This window comes from Gobio gobio (genome assembly GCF_949357685.1).
Source record: "Gobio gobio genome assembly, chromosome: 1".
NCBI classification, from domain to species: Eukaryota; Metazoa; Chordata; class Actinopteri; order Cypriniformes; family Gobionidae; genus Gobio; species Gobio gobio.
Genome location: NC_137097.1, coordinates 59,219,878 through 59,233,179, shown reverse-complemented (window position 1 = coordinate 59,233,179; position 13,302 = coordinate 59,219,878). Strand labels below are relative to the sequence as shown.

General features: G+C 38.7%; 2 protein-coding genes across 2 annotated transcripts; both read right to left on the bottom strand.

The window, feature by feature from the left end:
* Positions 1-141: 141 nt before the first annotated feature.
* Positions 142-8,766, bottom strand: arpc1b (actin related protein 2/3 complex, subunit 1B). The gene is made up of 10 exons (XM_079824141.1): positions 8,302-8,766; positions 7,602-7,677; positions 5,138-5,242; positions 4,825-5,047; positions 3,457-3,564; positions 3,166-3,372; positions 2,983-3,058; positions 2,709-2,905; positions 587-677; positions 142-495 (listed from the first exon to the last, which is right to left on the bottom strand). The coding sequence occupies exons 2-10, from the start codon at positions 7,663-7,665 to the stop codon at positions 457-459; spliced, it is 1,110 nt and encodes a 369-aa protein (XP_079680267.1). The 5' UTR covers positions 7,666-7,677; positions 8,302-8,766; the 3' UTR covers positions 142-456.
* A 77-nt stretch (positions 8,767-8,843) lies between these two features.
* Positions 8,844-12,784, bottom strand: arpc1a (actin related protein 2/3 complex, subunit 1A). The gene is made up of 10 exons (XM_079824129.1): positions 12,564-12,784; positions 11,522-11,611; positions 11,324-11,428; positions 11,002-11,224; positions 10,784-10,891; positions 10,468-10,680; positions 10,265-10,340; positions 9,970-10,163; positions 9,379-9,469; positions 8,844-9,245 (listed from the first exon to the last, which is right to left on the bottom strand). Exons 2-10 carry the CDS (start codon positions 11,583-11,585, stop codon positions 9,207-9,209), a joined length of 1,113 nt encoding a protein of 370 aa, XP_079680255.1. The 5' UTR covers positions 11,586-11,611; positions 12,564-12,784; the 3' UTR covers positions 8,844-9,206.
* Between the last annotated feature and the right edge of the window lie 518 nt (positions 12,785-13,302).

The following is a 13,302-nucleotide window of genomic DNA, read 5'->3' as shown; positions in this document are numbered from 1 at the left end:
AGCATCATCTTTTGAATTTTTTTTCTCTTTCTATTCCATTTTAATTAAGAGAGTGGTGCCGTGATCTTTAATGATCATTATAAATCTAATAAATATTTGAGTTGCATTGAAAGTATTGGGTTAACACAGGAAAACATTCAGTATGTTAAACCCCAGCAGGTAGTCATGTTTATTTTATTAGTTTCAACTGCAGTTTATTAAAATCCAATGCAAGGTACCTGGATGAATTAAAGAAAAGCAATCTATGACCAGCATATAAATTCAGACAAATTCAGTTTTTGGTTCATCCAGAACCAGTTTCCTGAATCATCAGTATTAAATCATTAAACGGCTAACACATCGAAACATAATCTTGTTAAAAAAAAAGAAAGAACAGACAACTGCATTAAAAATGATTAACCTATTAAAAAGCAAGCAATTTGAGCTGCAGACATTTTGTTCTGGAGTCTGTCGTGTCTAGACAATCTTGAGGTCTTTCATTGCAGATTCAAGGGTCTGAAACAGAATTAAACATAATTACAATCATCTTTGTGCACTTTTGCATTTTGATCACTGCTTATGAAATGCTCAAGAGGTTAAGTTTTACCTTTACATCCCAAATAGCCATGCCTCCATCCATACCAGTGGTGCAGAATTTGGCACACTTGACTTTTCCCCCATTAAGGATTGAGATTTGGCTAAGGAGTGAACAAAAACAAAGCAAAATGCATGAATATATATATATAATGTTTATTGTTGTAGATGTATGCTTGGTGTTGAAGTGTGAAATTTTAGATCAAACTGCAATCTGTTTATTTGCACAACCTGACTGGACGGGGCAACATCTGGTTAATCAATCCGCTCGGATTCCTTACGTCACGATTTATTAATAACAAGCGGATTGAGTGCGGCAGGGATCATAGATGTGTATAAAGCAGAGATGACACGTTTTTGTAAACCAAAATCGGGAAGCTGGTTAGCATTTTAGCACTTCCAGGTTGTATTCACCTGCAGTTCTTTGAATGGGTTTTTGGTCAAATTCCTGAAATAAGGTCTGTAACTTAGTTAATAAACTCAAGATATGTTCACGTTTTATTCTGACAACATAAAGTACGCTACATCAGTAATACCCCTTGTTTTTAAAGCATTTACTTGTCTTTATAAAGGTGCGAACAGGTTGCTAAGTGGCTAAATGGGACTAACGTTAACTTACAGGTTGCCATGGACAATACATAGAGAACAGGTAAACTCATCTACTCACAAGTCCGCTTTTACAGACTCATTGTGTTTATAATCATGATCTAGCAAACTTTTCTAACTATTCTCTCAGGGTATTTTTGTTTTGTTTTGGCAATCGTGTAATGTTAGGTGACGCGGGGAGTCACTGGTTTAGTAGGTTTATTTATTTATTATTATTATTTTTTTTACTTCTGCCGATTACGCTTCAAACTTCATAAAATGTGTGTTCATTTGTGAAGATTACCATGATGAACAAAACATGTAAGAGTCATGTTTGTTGGTCGTGGGTACCACGTTAGACTACAAAAATTGCGTTGCTGCGTCCCAATTCGCCAACTTTGACCTAAAAGTATGTACTCTTTTTGTGAAGAAAAAGATTGGCCATTAACTTTTAAATGCATCTTCACACGAGGAGAGTCTCCGCATAAAAGACCCACGAATGGCAGATCAATGTGCTACATTTCTCTCCAAAACGGTAGGAAATTATATTGAATGTGGAGGATTTTAACAGTGTCAAGATGATTTGCAGGGCAGTTTAAAGGAACACGCTGACCTTTTTTTGGACTTCACCGTTAATTCACCGTATCCCCCAGAGTTAAATGAATCCATACATACCATTCTCATCACTGTGCGTGCCCTAACTCTGTCTGACGCACCCACCGCTAGCCTAGCTTAGCACAAAGACTGGAGGTAAATGGCTCCAGCTAGCCTACTGCTCAATAAGTGACAAAATAACGCTAACATTTTCCTATTATTACTGAAAATAGGCTAACTTCCGTCAACATAACCAACGTGACAACCTGCTTGCAAAGAGAGCGTGCTGGGTACTATTTTCAGGGGACTAATATCATTGTGCCGCTGCACTCATGGTATGGCAGCAAAGTTCCTTGATTATTACGCAGGAATGAGAGTATAGTTCCTAGCCATATCGGCCTAGAAAATCACAACTTTTTCCGTCGATCTTAGTACACGATGTAACTAAACACATCACAACATGTAAATAGGAAAATGTTGGCGTTATTTTGTCACTTATTGAGCAGTCGATGGCTAGCTTGAGCCATTTACCTCAAGTCTTTGTGCTAAGCTAGGCTAGCGGTGGGTGCGTCAGACAGAGTTATGGCACGCACAGAGATGAGAATGGTTTGGACTTATCTAACTCTGGGGGATACGGTGAATAAGCTAAAGTCCCAAAACGTCAGCATGTTCCTTTAAACAATGACGGGACGCACGTAAGTAAGCGACAGAGCGTCCGTTAAAGATGACGAAGAAATATGTCCCAAAGCTTGCATACTCTTCTGCTACACACTCCAAAGTATGTACTTTTTCTAAACAAAAAGAGTACATAGTTTTAGGTCGTAGTATAAGTAGGCGAATTGGGACGCAGCAGGAGAGTGTTTAAAACTTGTTTTTAGTGTCATAGTGTAACAGAAATTACAAACTTAAAGGAACGTGACTAGAAGAAAGACAATATAGAACAGGCTGTAAGTTACCTGATGCTATTCTTGTGCACAGACTCGAGGACTGCTTCCTTGCTGTCTGTGGTGGCCTTCTTATCCAAGTTCTGGAAGCGTTCTCTGGCTGTCATGCCCTTCTGAGCGCTCTGTTTGGGCACATCAAGTTTTCCTCCGAAAGACAGGGCTGCATTGTTTGAATTGTAGACAAACAACACAGGGTAGCAGTCGTGGCCCTGAAAAGATAACAAAACCATGGGACAATCTAAACGGATCAGCTTGGCATCAAGGTCTGACATCTGAACATACTTACAGCTGCCACTAGGCTGTTCTCAGTAATGAAGGTCACGCATAGAAGAGGCAAGGTTTCTGAAGTCAGACTGGTGCAGCTGGCGAGATGAAAGGAAATAATTGGGTAAATATGACTCTCTTTTTTTTAATGTGTTTTAAAGTCTAAAGTGTGGAGGGCCATGCAGATTTGAAAGGCAATACTCACACAGCAGTCTTTCCTCCCTCGGCCACCGCCACGGTGCTGTCATGGCTGGCCCAGGCCACGCGATTCCCACTGTCCGAGAAGCAGACGCCGTGCACCCAACCTGCAGTACCAGTAGATTCGAACATGACCTCTCCAAAGGGCATTTTAGAGCCCCATGGTGTTGGAGCAGGCTTCTCTTCTACTTCTTTTATGTAAGCAGAGAAGATCCTGGATGGGGATTTAACAGACAGGAAGTTCATATAGTGGCCATATTCATAAAATAGACATAATAATGATCAGAATCAACCTAACCTGCATTTGAAGTCACATGATCCAGCTGCCAAAAGGATGTTATTGGGGTGCCAGTCCAAACAAAGGATGGTGGAGCGGATGGGCTTCTTAATGTGCTTGCACACCCACCTAGAATAATGAGAAATAACTTTAAGCATCTTGGATACACCCAGTAAAAATGGATATTGCCGGGACCCCAAGCAGAAATAGTATGAATCAATGAAATATGCTGTATCAAATTCAGCATACATATAACAGTCATTCAATTATTCATTAAATTATTAATTAAATAATTTAATTATTCACTCAATTTGTCATTAAATTATTCACTATATATATATATATATATATAGTATATATATTTTTTTTTACATTAATTCAGGAAACAAGTGGCTGTATGTATGAGTAACTCATTAAATCATTCCATTAACATCAACACAGATTCATTCAGGAATTAAACAAGTGAGTTATAGAATCATTCGTTCAAAAAGATTCATTTAGGAACGCCACCACTGTGTTGATCTGTCAATTCTGCCATGCATAGCCATGGCTTTGTTTGTCTATTCTCAGTTCGCCAACAAAAATGGATCCAAAGTAATTGCGCCTAATACAGCATTAACTTATTGTTTATTGAACAATTGTATAAAATCAATATCCAGAGTTCGGTAAGTTACTCTAAAAAAATTATTAACAACTAGCTACTAATTACATCTTCAACAGATTACTAATTTCTAAATTCCATATCAACCTTAAAAAGCAGTTTTATGTATATCCTTGAACTGCAACAATACACGGATAGACATAAAACCGTTTTAATTAAATAATATAATACTGCATAAATTATTCTTGAACTGACCAAAGTATTTAAAGGGAGAAGGTTACGTTAAAAACATACATTTTAACATCACAATTTATGTTAAATCCACTATTTTGTATATAGAATTGTTCTATAGTCTGTACCGTATTTAATGCAATTACATCAGAAGTACCTAATTAAATTACAGAAGAATTAAGAGTAATCCCGTACTTTACTTTTTCAATTAAATTACAGTAATAAATGACTTAGTAATGCATGATATACACTCCATTGCGCTGTTTGGATCTGATTGCTTGCGACCAAAACAGCGATATCTTAAATGTATTGTGTTGAGTAGTCCCCCAAGGCTCTTCCGAGACATGGAAGAGTCTGAAAGTGAAGCATCAATTGAGAAAGATTCAGTGTGGTTGGAGAGTACCAGCATCCTCTGATGTGCTTTTCTAGGCCTATCATTCAAACACTGCGTCGTTTAAAAATAAGAGAGAGCCCATCTGCCTCATAAGTAGATTAACCACCAATGGCCTTGTTCTGCCAGAAAAGGCTCAGTATCATCTCTATTGCCTGATACTCACCAGTCATTTTCCTGCTCAAAATAGCACACGGAGATCAGACGTGAGCCACTGCCCACAGCAAACTTGTTTTCTTTAGGAGACCATTTCACACAGCGGGCAGCACGGTTGATCCTGAGAATGACCAGGGTGGGCTTCCATACGTCTCCCTTTAGGGTCCAGACGTATGCGTTACGGTCGGTCCCGCAGGTGACGATACGATTGCTCTCAGAGGCCCAGTCAATGCCTGGTGGATGAGGAAACGTCTTGAATGACATTGTTTTGTTCACATCAATGCTCTGTGACCGTGTAGGTCAGATGAACCTTCTAAACTTACCAGTGACCTGGCCATTGTGCTCCTTCAGCACATGGATTTTGTTCCAGTTGTTTCCGTCCTTCTTGTAGATATGGACTTCATGGTTATTTGGACACAGGGCTATTTCTAAAGGAGACAGGAATATAAGACAAAAGTTTTGGCTTGATGGATTGGATAACAGGCTTAAGTTTAAAGTTTATGGCATTACCTACACTCTTAAAAAAAAAAGTTCTATATGGCACCAAAAATGGTTCTTGGCTCGTAATCATAGGGGAACATTTTTAAGTGCTATATAGCACCAATTTTGGTGCTTCAGTGATTCTTCAGCGGTTCTTCGACTAAGGTGCTGTATAGCACCACTAACTAAGGTGCTATATAGCAACGCTACCATATACAGAACATGTTAAGATATGGTGCTATATAGCACCAAAAGTGGTTCCTCTATGATTACGACGAAGAACCATTTTTGGTGCCATATAGAACCTTTTGTGTATAGTGTATGGCTAACATCACTATTGGTCATAATGAGGTTTAGAGGTGTTTTAACTTAACTATTATATTTTGAAATGTAAGATTTTTGACAATAATACAAAAAAATATATAATCTGTTTGTCTATATATAATCTATAATCTACCATTGGAATGGGCTACATATTGGTACCAATGGGTGAGCTCTTTTGGGGTGTTGAGAGACTTGATACACCTTAATAACTGCATTGCAAAAACTCCCTGGAAACCACCTGCAACCCCCCAATATTATAGCAGGTATCAAAAAATTTTTACTGTTTAGTTACAAAATCTAAAGAAAATGCATTTAGTCCTATGAAAAATGTATGTTTCTGCACAATGGGCCCATTTCACATTTCCAGGGTTGTCGCCATATTTGGGTAAACTTCTATAGCGGTGAATGGAAGACAAAAGCAAATATAATTTTTGTTTTCTCCAATAGCAAATCAAAAAATATCTGTGATAGCGTTTCCACGACTTTCCAAACGAGAGGGAAAAATAAATAGGGAGATTGATTAAAGCAGTCAGATGCGAGAAAGATGTAAAATTTGTCATTACACCCTCAGCCTTTGTATTTGAAACACCCTCGCACCCAGCGTTAATTCATTTTTTGTCATTTAGTGTTTTAAAATTACAATATTAAAAACTTTACAAGATTTGCGTTGTTGATAACTGTGGAAACGCATTATCACAGTCAGTGAAAAGGGTCCATCCATATTGTTTAAAAGAAATTGGGCCTGTCCCAATACCCACACTTGCGTTCTTGGCAAACTGAGAACATGTGCACGTGACAGGAAATATATGCGCAAGACTGTCCAATGTCTAATACTGCTAATACTGCTTCTGAGCTGAATTTGAGGCTAGGCGTATCCCATCATTCACATCATGTTCAGGAACATCAGTTTATTTTAAAGTGCAAAGTACTGAAACGCAAAATGTGTAAATAAAGTTCTGTAAAACCTTTAATTGCATATTTACAACACTATGTTGTAAGTGTGTGCCATTGGGTAATCAGATGGTTTACGTACACTTGCAATCTTCACACCGACTTGAATGCTTGGTCCAAATACCGTAAATATGTAATGTAGATAAGCAGTCAAGTGAAAAGACTACAAGTATGGGTATTGGGACAGGCCCAATGCTGGATTCAGACACTGTGCCTATTTCCTGCTACAGCAGATGTGCTCCCGCATTTTTTCATAGGTAAGCTAGAAAACATGCATGGTTTTAACAGCAGCAGTTAAAGCTGAAAGTCATTCTCAGCCGTCTCGTTTCCCCACTGTTGCTCTGCGGTCTGCTGAAGACGTACGACATCAGCAACAAAGCACCATTCATGGTAAAACAGGAAGTCTGGGGGGAATTAGTCATTACTGCTTCTCTCATCAGCATGGAAAGAAAAGCAGGGCGGCAGCAGTGAAAAGACACAACTTTGACGTTTATATTTTTTGATTTTTTTTAAAAAGCCAGACTGCTTTTAGACTTAATTAAAACATAAAAGTACTTATTTGGTAGTATACAAGTAACTTTTAATGCTGAAGGTTGCTAACTGACACCAAAAAGCACAGAAAATCATAAACACAAAGTGTGCATGCTGCATGTGTGTATTTGTGTTTCCCCAGAAGGATGTGATGATTCCCATCCAAAAATGCAGCTCGCAGCAGAATAGTGTAAACATTCAGTAAACAGTCTAATTGGCTCTCAAGGGCCAAATGGTGGTTCACATGATGGTGAACTAAAGTTAAAAGTATAATATGGATAGAAAGACATCTTTGTGAGGAAATGTTAAACATCGGTCCATTAAAAAAAATCACACATCTTATCAGACTCTTTTCAGAAAAAACCCTGAAAAGACACAAGTCATTTGAATATTCATCAATAATGCTCCCACACGATTACACAGTTCAGATGCTGAAGGATATCTTTAGCCCTGGAGACTGGCAACTGCTCCAAAGATGCTGCAAAGAATATGAGAACTTACGAGTTCGGTCCTTGTTCCAGGAATGGCAGCTGATAGGTTCGAGAAGAAAACTGTGATAAGCCATGACTGCTTTTTCCTGCAAATTAAAAATACAACTAATTTGGAGATGAAATGGTAAAAACGATGTTTGAGGTAAACCAAATTACTGGTTACAACACGACTACATACAGCTTGTTCACTTCCGTAGAGACAAATCACTAAAATGGAGAACTTAACAACTTCCTACTAAAACTCTTGTTAATTTTCTTTCTTGTGTTTGGCTTCTATCCCTTTAGGTCATACTTGGGAGAAAAAAAAAATGTTTTCTTTGTAAGAGCAAACTAAATTAAAACCAGACCAGAAAGGAATGTGACAAAGCCAGATGCTCAGTTGCCCACTTACATGAAAAACACATAAAACACCTCTACTATCTTAGTTTCCACTTAAAACGTGTAACGGTCCTCTATGCTCGGGGAGTTTGCAGCAATAAGTTTTAAATGTCAGGTAGACCAGTAAAATGTCTCTTACTACAGCTAAAATACTGAAAATTCACAGAAATACTCAAACAAAAATACTTTCTAGGTGTCATTCTGCATGCTTGTGCATGTTAGGGAGGTCGCACAAACACCAGCGTTCCAAGATTTAGATACAGATTGCTTTACAGCAGTAAAAAAAAATCTTCCAAATTCAGATAAACAAAACCATATGTTATTCTACTTACCCAGGAAACCGTAAAGACACAGAGATGTTTTTAGGGGAGGGGGGTTGACAAAGCCTGCAACAGAAGCCCGAGTTCGTGGACTCTGAGCAGTCAACACAAACGCTGGCTTTGCTCTGAATGAACTAAAGTATTTCCTTGGTCGTTTTTCTCTCCAAATATGCACTACTTCCCCTTCCCTGTTAGAAACATATAACCACTTCCTTGTGTGGGCGGCTGTCTGCTGGTAAGGAGGGTTTTCAGTTCAACTCCCCTTCACATTCTCCTCAGTTGCAAGTTCTTTTTAAGCCCTACATCTGCACAGCTGATTTACGGTTACTAACAAAAGCAAAACTGTTTCGGATGAATCCTTATGTGCATTGTAATAGCTTACAAAAACCGTTATAAAAACGGAATAACCCAACCTTTGGTTGCAAACTCAGAGCAGTGTATATCTAGTTGCATTTGAAAGCAAAGCTGTTTCCTGTCAGCATGAAAAAGGCAGTCGATCTCTGTGATACAAAGACATTGAATCAAACACAATGAGACAACATTCGCAAATGGTGTGTAGTATACGTCTTTTATTTCTAGCAGACCATTTACATAAAATTCTCCTTTTAATTTAACTCTTCTCCAGTTCTCCTGGAGAGCCAGAACATCTTGATCAACCGTCACACACTGCTGGGGTGCCAGCTTTGGCATAGATTTTTTTTCTTTCTTAAAAAAAAAAAACAAACAAAAAGAAAAACAAAGATCCTAACCCCCTTTTCCATTAGTGTTTTCCCGTTTTTAAGAGTGTCACACATCAGTTCACACCACTGCTCAGTGCTTTTTTTTATTTAAAAACTTTCAGAAGTGTTATCGGAAATCTCCTTGTTAGTCTTCAAGCTGCATTGCTTGTGCTGTGTCATGCTAGATCGGTGTGAGTTTTACATGATCCGCAGGCCCTGGATTGAAGACTCTAAGGTCTGTGGAAAGAATTAAGCAAACACGGTCATAAATCGGGTTCACTGGGACTCAAGGGACAAAAGTGGAAGCAAAAGAATGGCATAAAAGTTAAAGGCATCATAAAGATAAAAAAATAAAAAAAATAATACAAACCTTGAAATCCCATATGGTCATTGCTCCGTCGATTCCTGTAGTGCAGAATTTGCGACAATCTCTTTTGTCTCCTTCATATATAGACACTTGGCTGCAAAGTAAAAACAAAAGTTATAACTGTGCAATTACAAGAAAAACTAAATTAATAATAACTTGTATATACAGTTCAAAAGTTTGGGGTCTGTATGACTTTTTAAAAGAAGGTCTCATGCTCACCAAGGTTGTATTTATTTGAACAAAACTACAGTAAAACAGTAATATTGTGAAATAATTACAATTTAAAATAACTTTTGTATTGTAATATATTTAAATTGGTTTGTAATCTATTCTTTTGAATTTTCAGCACCTTTACTTCAGTCTTCAGTGTTACATGAGTGCAATGCAAACAGTTTTTTTTTTAGGATTTCTTTATTAATTGAAAGTTCAAAAGAAAAGCATTTATTTGAAATACAAATCTTTTGTAACAATATACAAAATATAGTCTTTCACTTTCAAACAACTGTATGTTAATTAATTGAATGAATTTCTTTCAAACTTTTGAACAAACAAACTCTTGAACTGCAGTGTGTATTTTCAAATATTTTGGCCTACGTGATGCTGTTCTGATGCAGGGTTTCTAGGGTGCTATTGCGGTCCTCAGTGGTGGCCCTCTTGTCCATGTTGCGGAAGCGCTCCATGGCAGAAATGTTGCGCTGGATGCTCTGCTTTGGAATGTCCAACTTGGATATGAAGGTCAAGGTTCCACCATCATCAAAACTGAACAGCATAGGGCAGCAGTCGTGACCCTAACGGAAAACACTCTAGATTAGGTCCTGAAAAAGGCCGTCACCTCAAGAGTACAACACAACAAACACATTTCAACCAATAAATTCATAAAAGTTCTTACTGCTGCCACAATGTTGTTCTCAGAAACAAATGTCACACTCAGAAGGGCAAGGAATTCTGTCTTCAACTGACTTGGCCTTCAAAACAGAAGCAAGCTATTAGTCATTCATGAGCATGACATATTACAACCAGGACGGTTGAAAAAGTCTACTAGCAAATCATAAATCATTTTTTCTAATCACACCAACCATTTCCGATACTCACGTTGAGCTTATTGTGGGGTCCACTACAGTGACAGTACTGTCATGGCTGACCCAAGCCAGTTTGTTCCCACTGGCCGAGAAACAGACGCTGTGAACCCATCCTCCACTTCCTGCCCCGCCAAACTCTGCCATCACTTGCCCAAAGGGCATCTTGGACCCCCATGGGGTTGGAGGTGGTTTCTCATCCACCTCCTTGATGTATGCAGAGAATACCCTAAGAAACGAACACACAAATATGATTCAGACAGCTAATAAAAGGTTTATTTCTATGCTCAGAGACATTTATAGTTAACAAGCATCAAAATAGAAAGTCGCACCTGCATTTGAAGTCACATGACCCAGCTGCCAGAAGCACATTATTTGGATGCCAGTCTAAACTGAGGACAGTTGAGCGTATGGGCTTTTTGATGTGTTTACTAACCCACCTAAATAAATACAAAGTTTATTTTATTTTATTAAATACACACATACATATAGGCACAAGACCTGGAAGGCAAAACAACCAATGAAGCTCAATATATCAACTGTGACCTACCAATCATTTTCAGACTCAAAGTAGCAAACGGATATGAGTCGTGCTCCGCTTCCCACTGCAAACTTGTTCTCCAGCGGAGACCATTTCACAAACGTGGCAGCGCGGTTGATCCTGAGAATAACAAGGGTGGGTTTCCACACGCCGTCCTTTTGACTCCATACATAAGCATTCCGGTCCGCTCCACAAGTCACAATACGATCACTTTTAGGAGCCCAGTCAATGCCTGGAAAAGAACACAAAAACAACGGTTAACAGGCCATTTCAGCATAACATTTTGTGAGTAACTTGAGAAACGTAACATTCAGTTTGCCGGGACCTTTACCTGTGATGTGCCCATTGTGTTCTTTTAATTCATGAGCTTTCACCCACTGATTTCCACTTTTCTTGTATATATGGACTTCGTGATTGTTTGGACTGATAGCAATTTCTGTCATTAAAAAAACAAATCGTGTGATGAGGCGTTAGATTAAAAATGATAAAAACCATGGACATCTATGAATGCAATCAAAAGCTTTCTTACGGGTCCTGTCCCAGTTCCATGCATGGCATGTGATGGGTTCCAACAAAAACTGGTGGAGTGACATTATCTTCAGACAATTTGCACCTCAGCCTGAAAAAAAACAACAAAAACAAACTTATTTGATTGCGACGCCAGTTGGTTGAGCTGTGTTCAAACAGTTTTGACATTTACATGTATTCATTGTTTGTGCAGGACAAATGTATGCTGGGGTTTCGCTCGCTGGTGTGCTGAGAGCAGGAAATGTTAAAAACCCGGAGTGATTACGAAAGCTAGGATGGGAATCTTTCTCTCTAGCTCCACTCCACTCTGATCCAGTCCGGCTTTCCGTGTGTGCGTTGCTTAGTGACGCGCAAATATAGTTTTGGCTTCTTTTTTACCTATTTATTTTGGCGGAGAAAATAAATATATATACGAATTAACTGGCCAAATTTTAATGTAATTACATTAATTACTTGCTTATTGTGAGTGAGATAAAAAAAAAGCACTGCACTCGAAATAGTGGTTAATCCTGCACTATGGATTTAACGTTAGTTATAAATGGGTTAATTATGTCAAAAACAATATAAACCAGAACTGATTAACTGGCAAGCCGAGGCTAAATCACATCTATCAGTTTATGTCCCGAACTACATATGCACTGTATTCAGTTTGTAATCATAATACTAAAGCAACAATCGGCCGTTTAACCGGCAAAACCAGACGACGTCTGTCAGTTCCCGGTTTCAGGGCGTGGGTGAGGCAGAAGATCAATATCTGATGCCGTGGGCTTCTGTTCGGGAGCTGTCTGCCTGCTACATTAGCCGCAAGCTAACGCGAAAAACAGATTCGTTCAAGTAAAATTACACAGAATACAAGAAAAGGGACTCCGGATTTAAAGATAAAGATCTGTAGCATCTTATATAACTGTAAACACGGTTATACTGCGAGTGAAGTTACACAATGTTCGTGGTCTTAAATTAGAGTATCAGGAAGGCCTCGCTCAAGATGCCGGTTCAGTCCGCTCCCTGCTGTCGGGAAAAGGCATGACACGGGCCTCGTTTACCTGAACCGATGTTCCGCTTCTTGTGGGAATATTCGTAAGGATGTTCGCCCTCGGTTGTTCAGCTGGTGGACGGACTTGAATTCGCGGACTCTGGACAGTCGACACGAATTCACTCCGACTGCTCTCTCGCTCGCTCCCTGATCTCGGCCTGTCAAGGAATCCAGGAAATGGCACACAGCTCAGCGCGCATGCGTACGCACGGCAGAAACGTGGGCGTGTCCGTGTGCACTCATAGCCAAGTCATTCAGAAGACAATGGTGAGGGATGGGAGTGTACGAGCAGGCCAGCAGGGTTGTTCAGAGGAGAGTGTGCAACTTTTGTTCTTTGACGGGCTCAGTTTAATCTCATTATTGTGAATAGGACTAGTCCATATATATGCGTGCAATATTACAATGTCGGTTTCTGGACTTTTTTTTGTTTAAAATATGACCTCTCCATCTTAAAAGTAATGTTCTTGTACATTGCTTCTCACTTTGATTAATATGGTATGGATTGTGCTCACTTTCAGTATCCTAAAATATAGCAAAAACCACATTACTTGTCACCGGAGACTGCAAAATTCCAAAATATTACATATGCATATAAATTACTGTTTGGGCTCAGTAAAATGTTTTTATTTTTTAAATAAATTAATACTTATATGTAAGCAAGGATGTATTTAATTGATCAAAAGTGAAAGTAAAGACTTACATTGTAACAAAAGATTTCTATTTCATACAAAACACAATTTCATACACAA

Coding starts and splice junctions, on each gene's coding strand:
- arpc1b (XM_079824141.1), bottom strand. CDS start 7,665: ATGGCTTATCACAGTTTTCTTCTCGAACCTATCAGCTGCCATTCCTGG. Junction 5,048..5,137: donor GCACAATGGCCAGGTCACTG/GTAAGTTTAGAA, acceptor CTCATCCACCAG/GCATTGACTGGGCCTCTGAG. Junction 678..2,708: donor GTGCACAAGAATAGCATCAG/GTAACTTACAGC, acceptor TTCACTCCTTAG/CCAAATCTCAATCCTTAATG.
- arpc1a (XM_079824129.1), bottom strand. CDS start 11,585: ATGTCACTCCACCAGTTTTTGTTGGAACCCATCACATGCCATGCATGG. Junction 10,681..10,783: donor TCATGTGACTTCAAATGCAG/GTGCGACTTTCT, acceptor TTCGTTTCTTAG/GGTATTCTCTGCATACATCA. Junction 10,341..10,467: donor GACCCCACAATAAGCTCAAC/GTGAGTATCGGA, acceptor TCTGTTTTGAAG/GCCAAGTCAGTTGAAGACAG.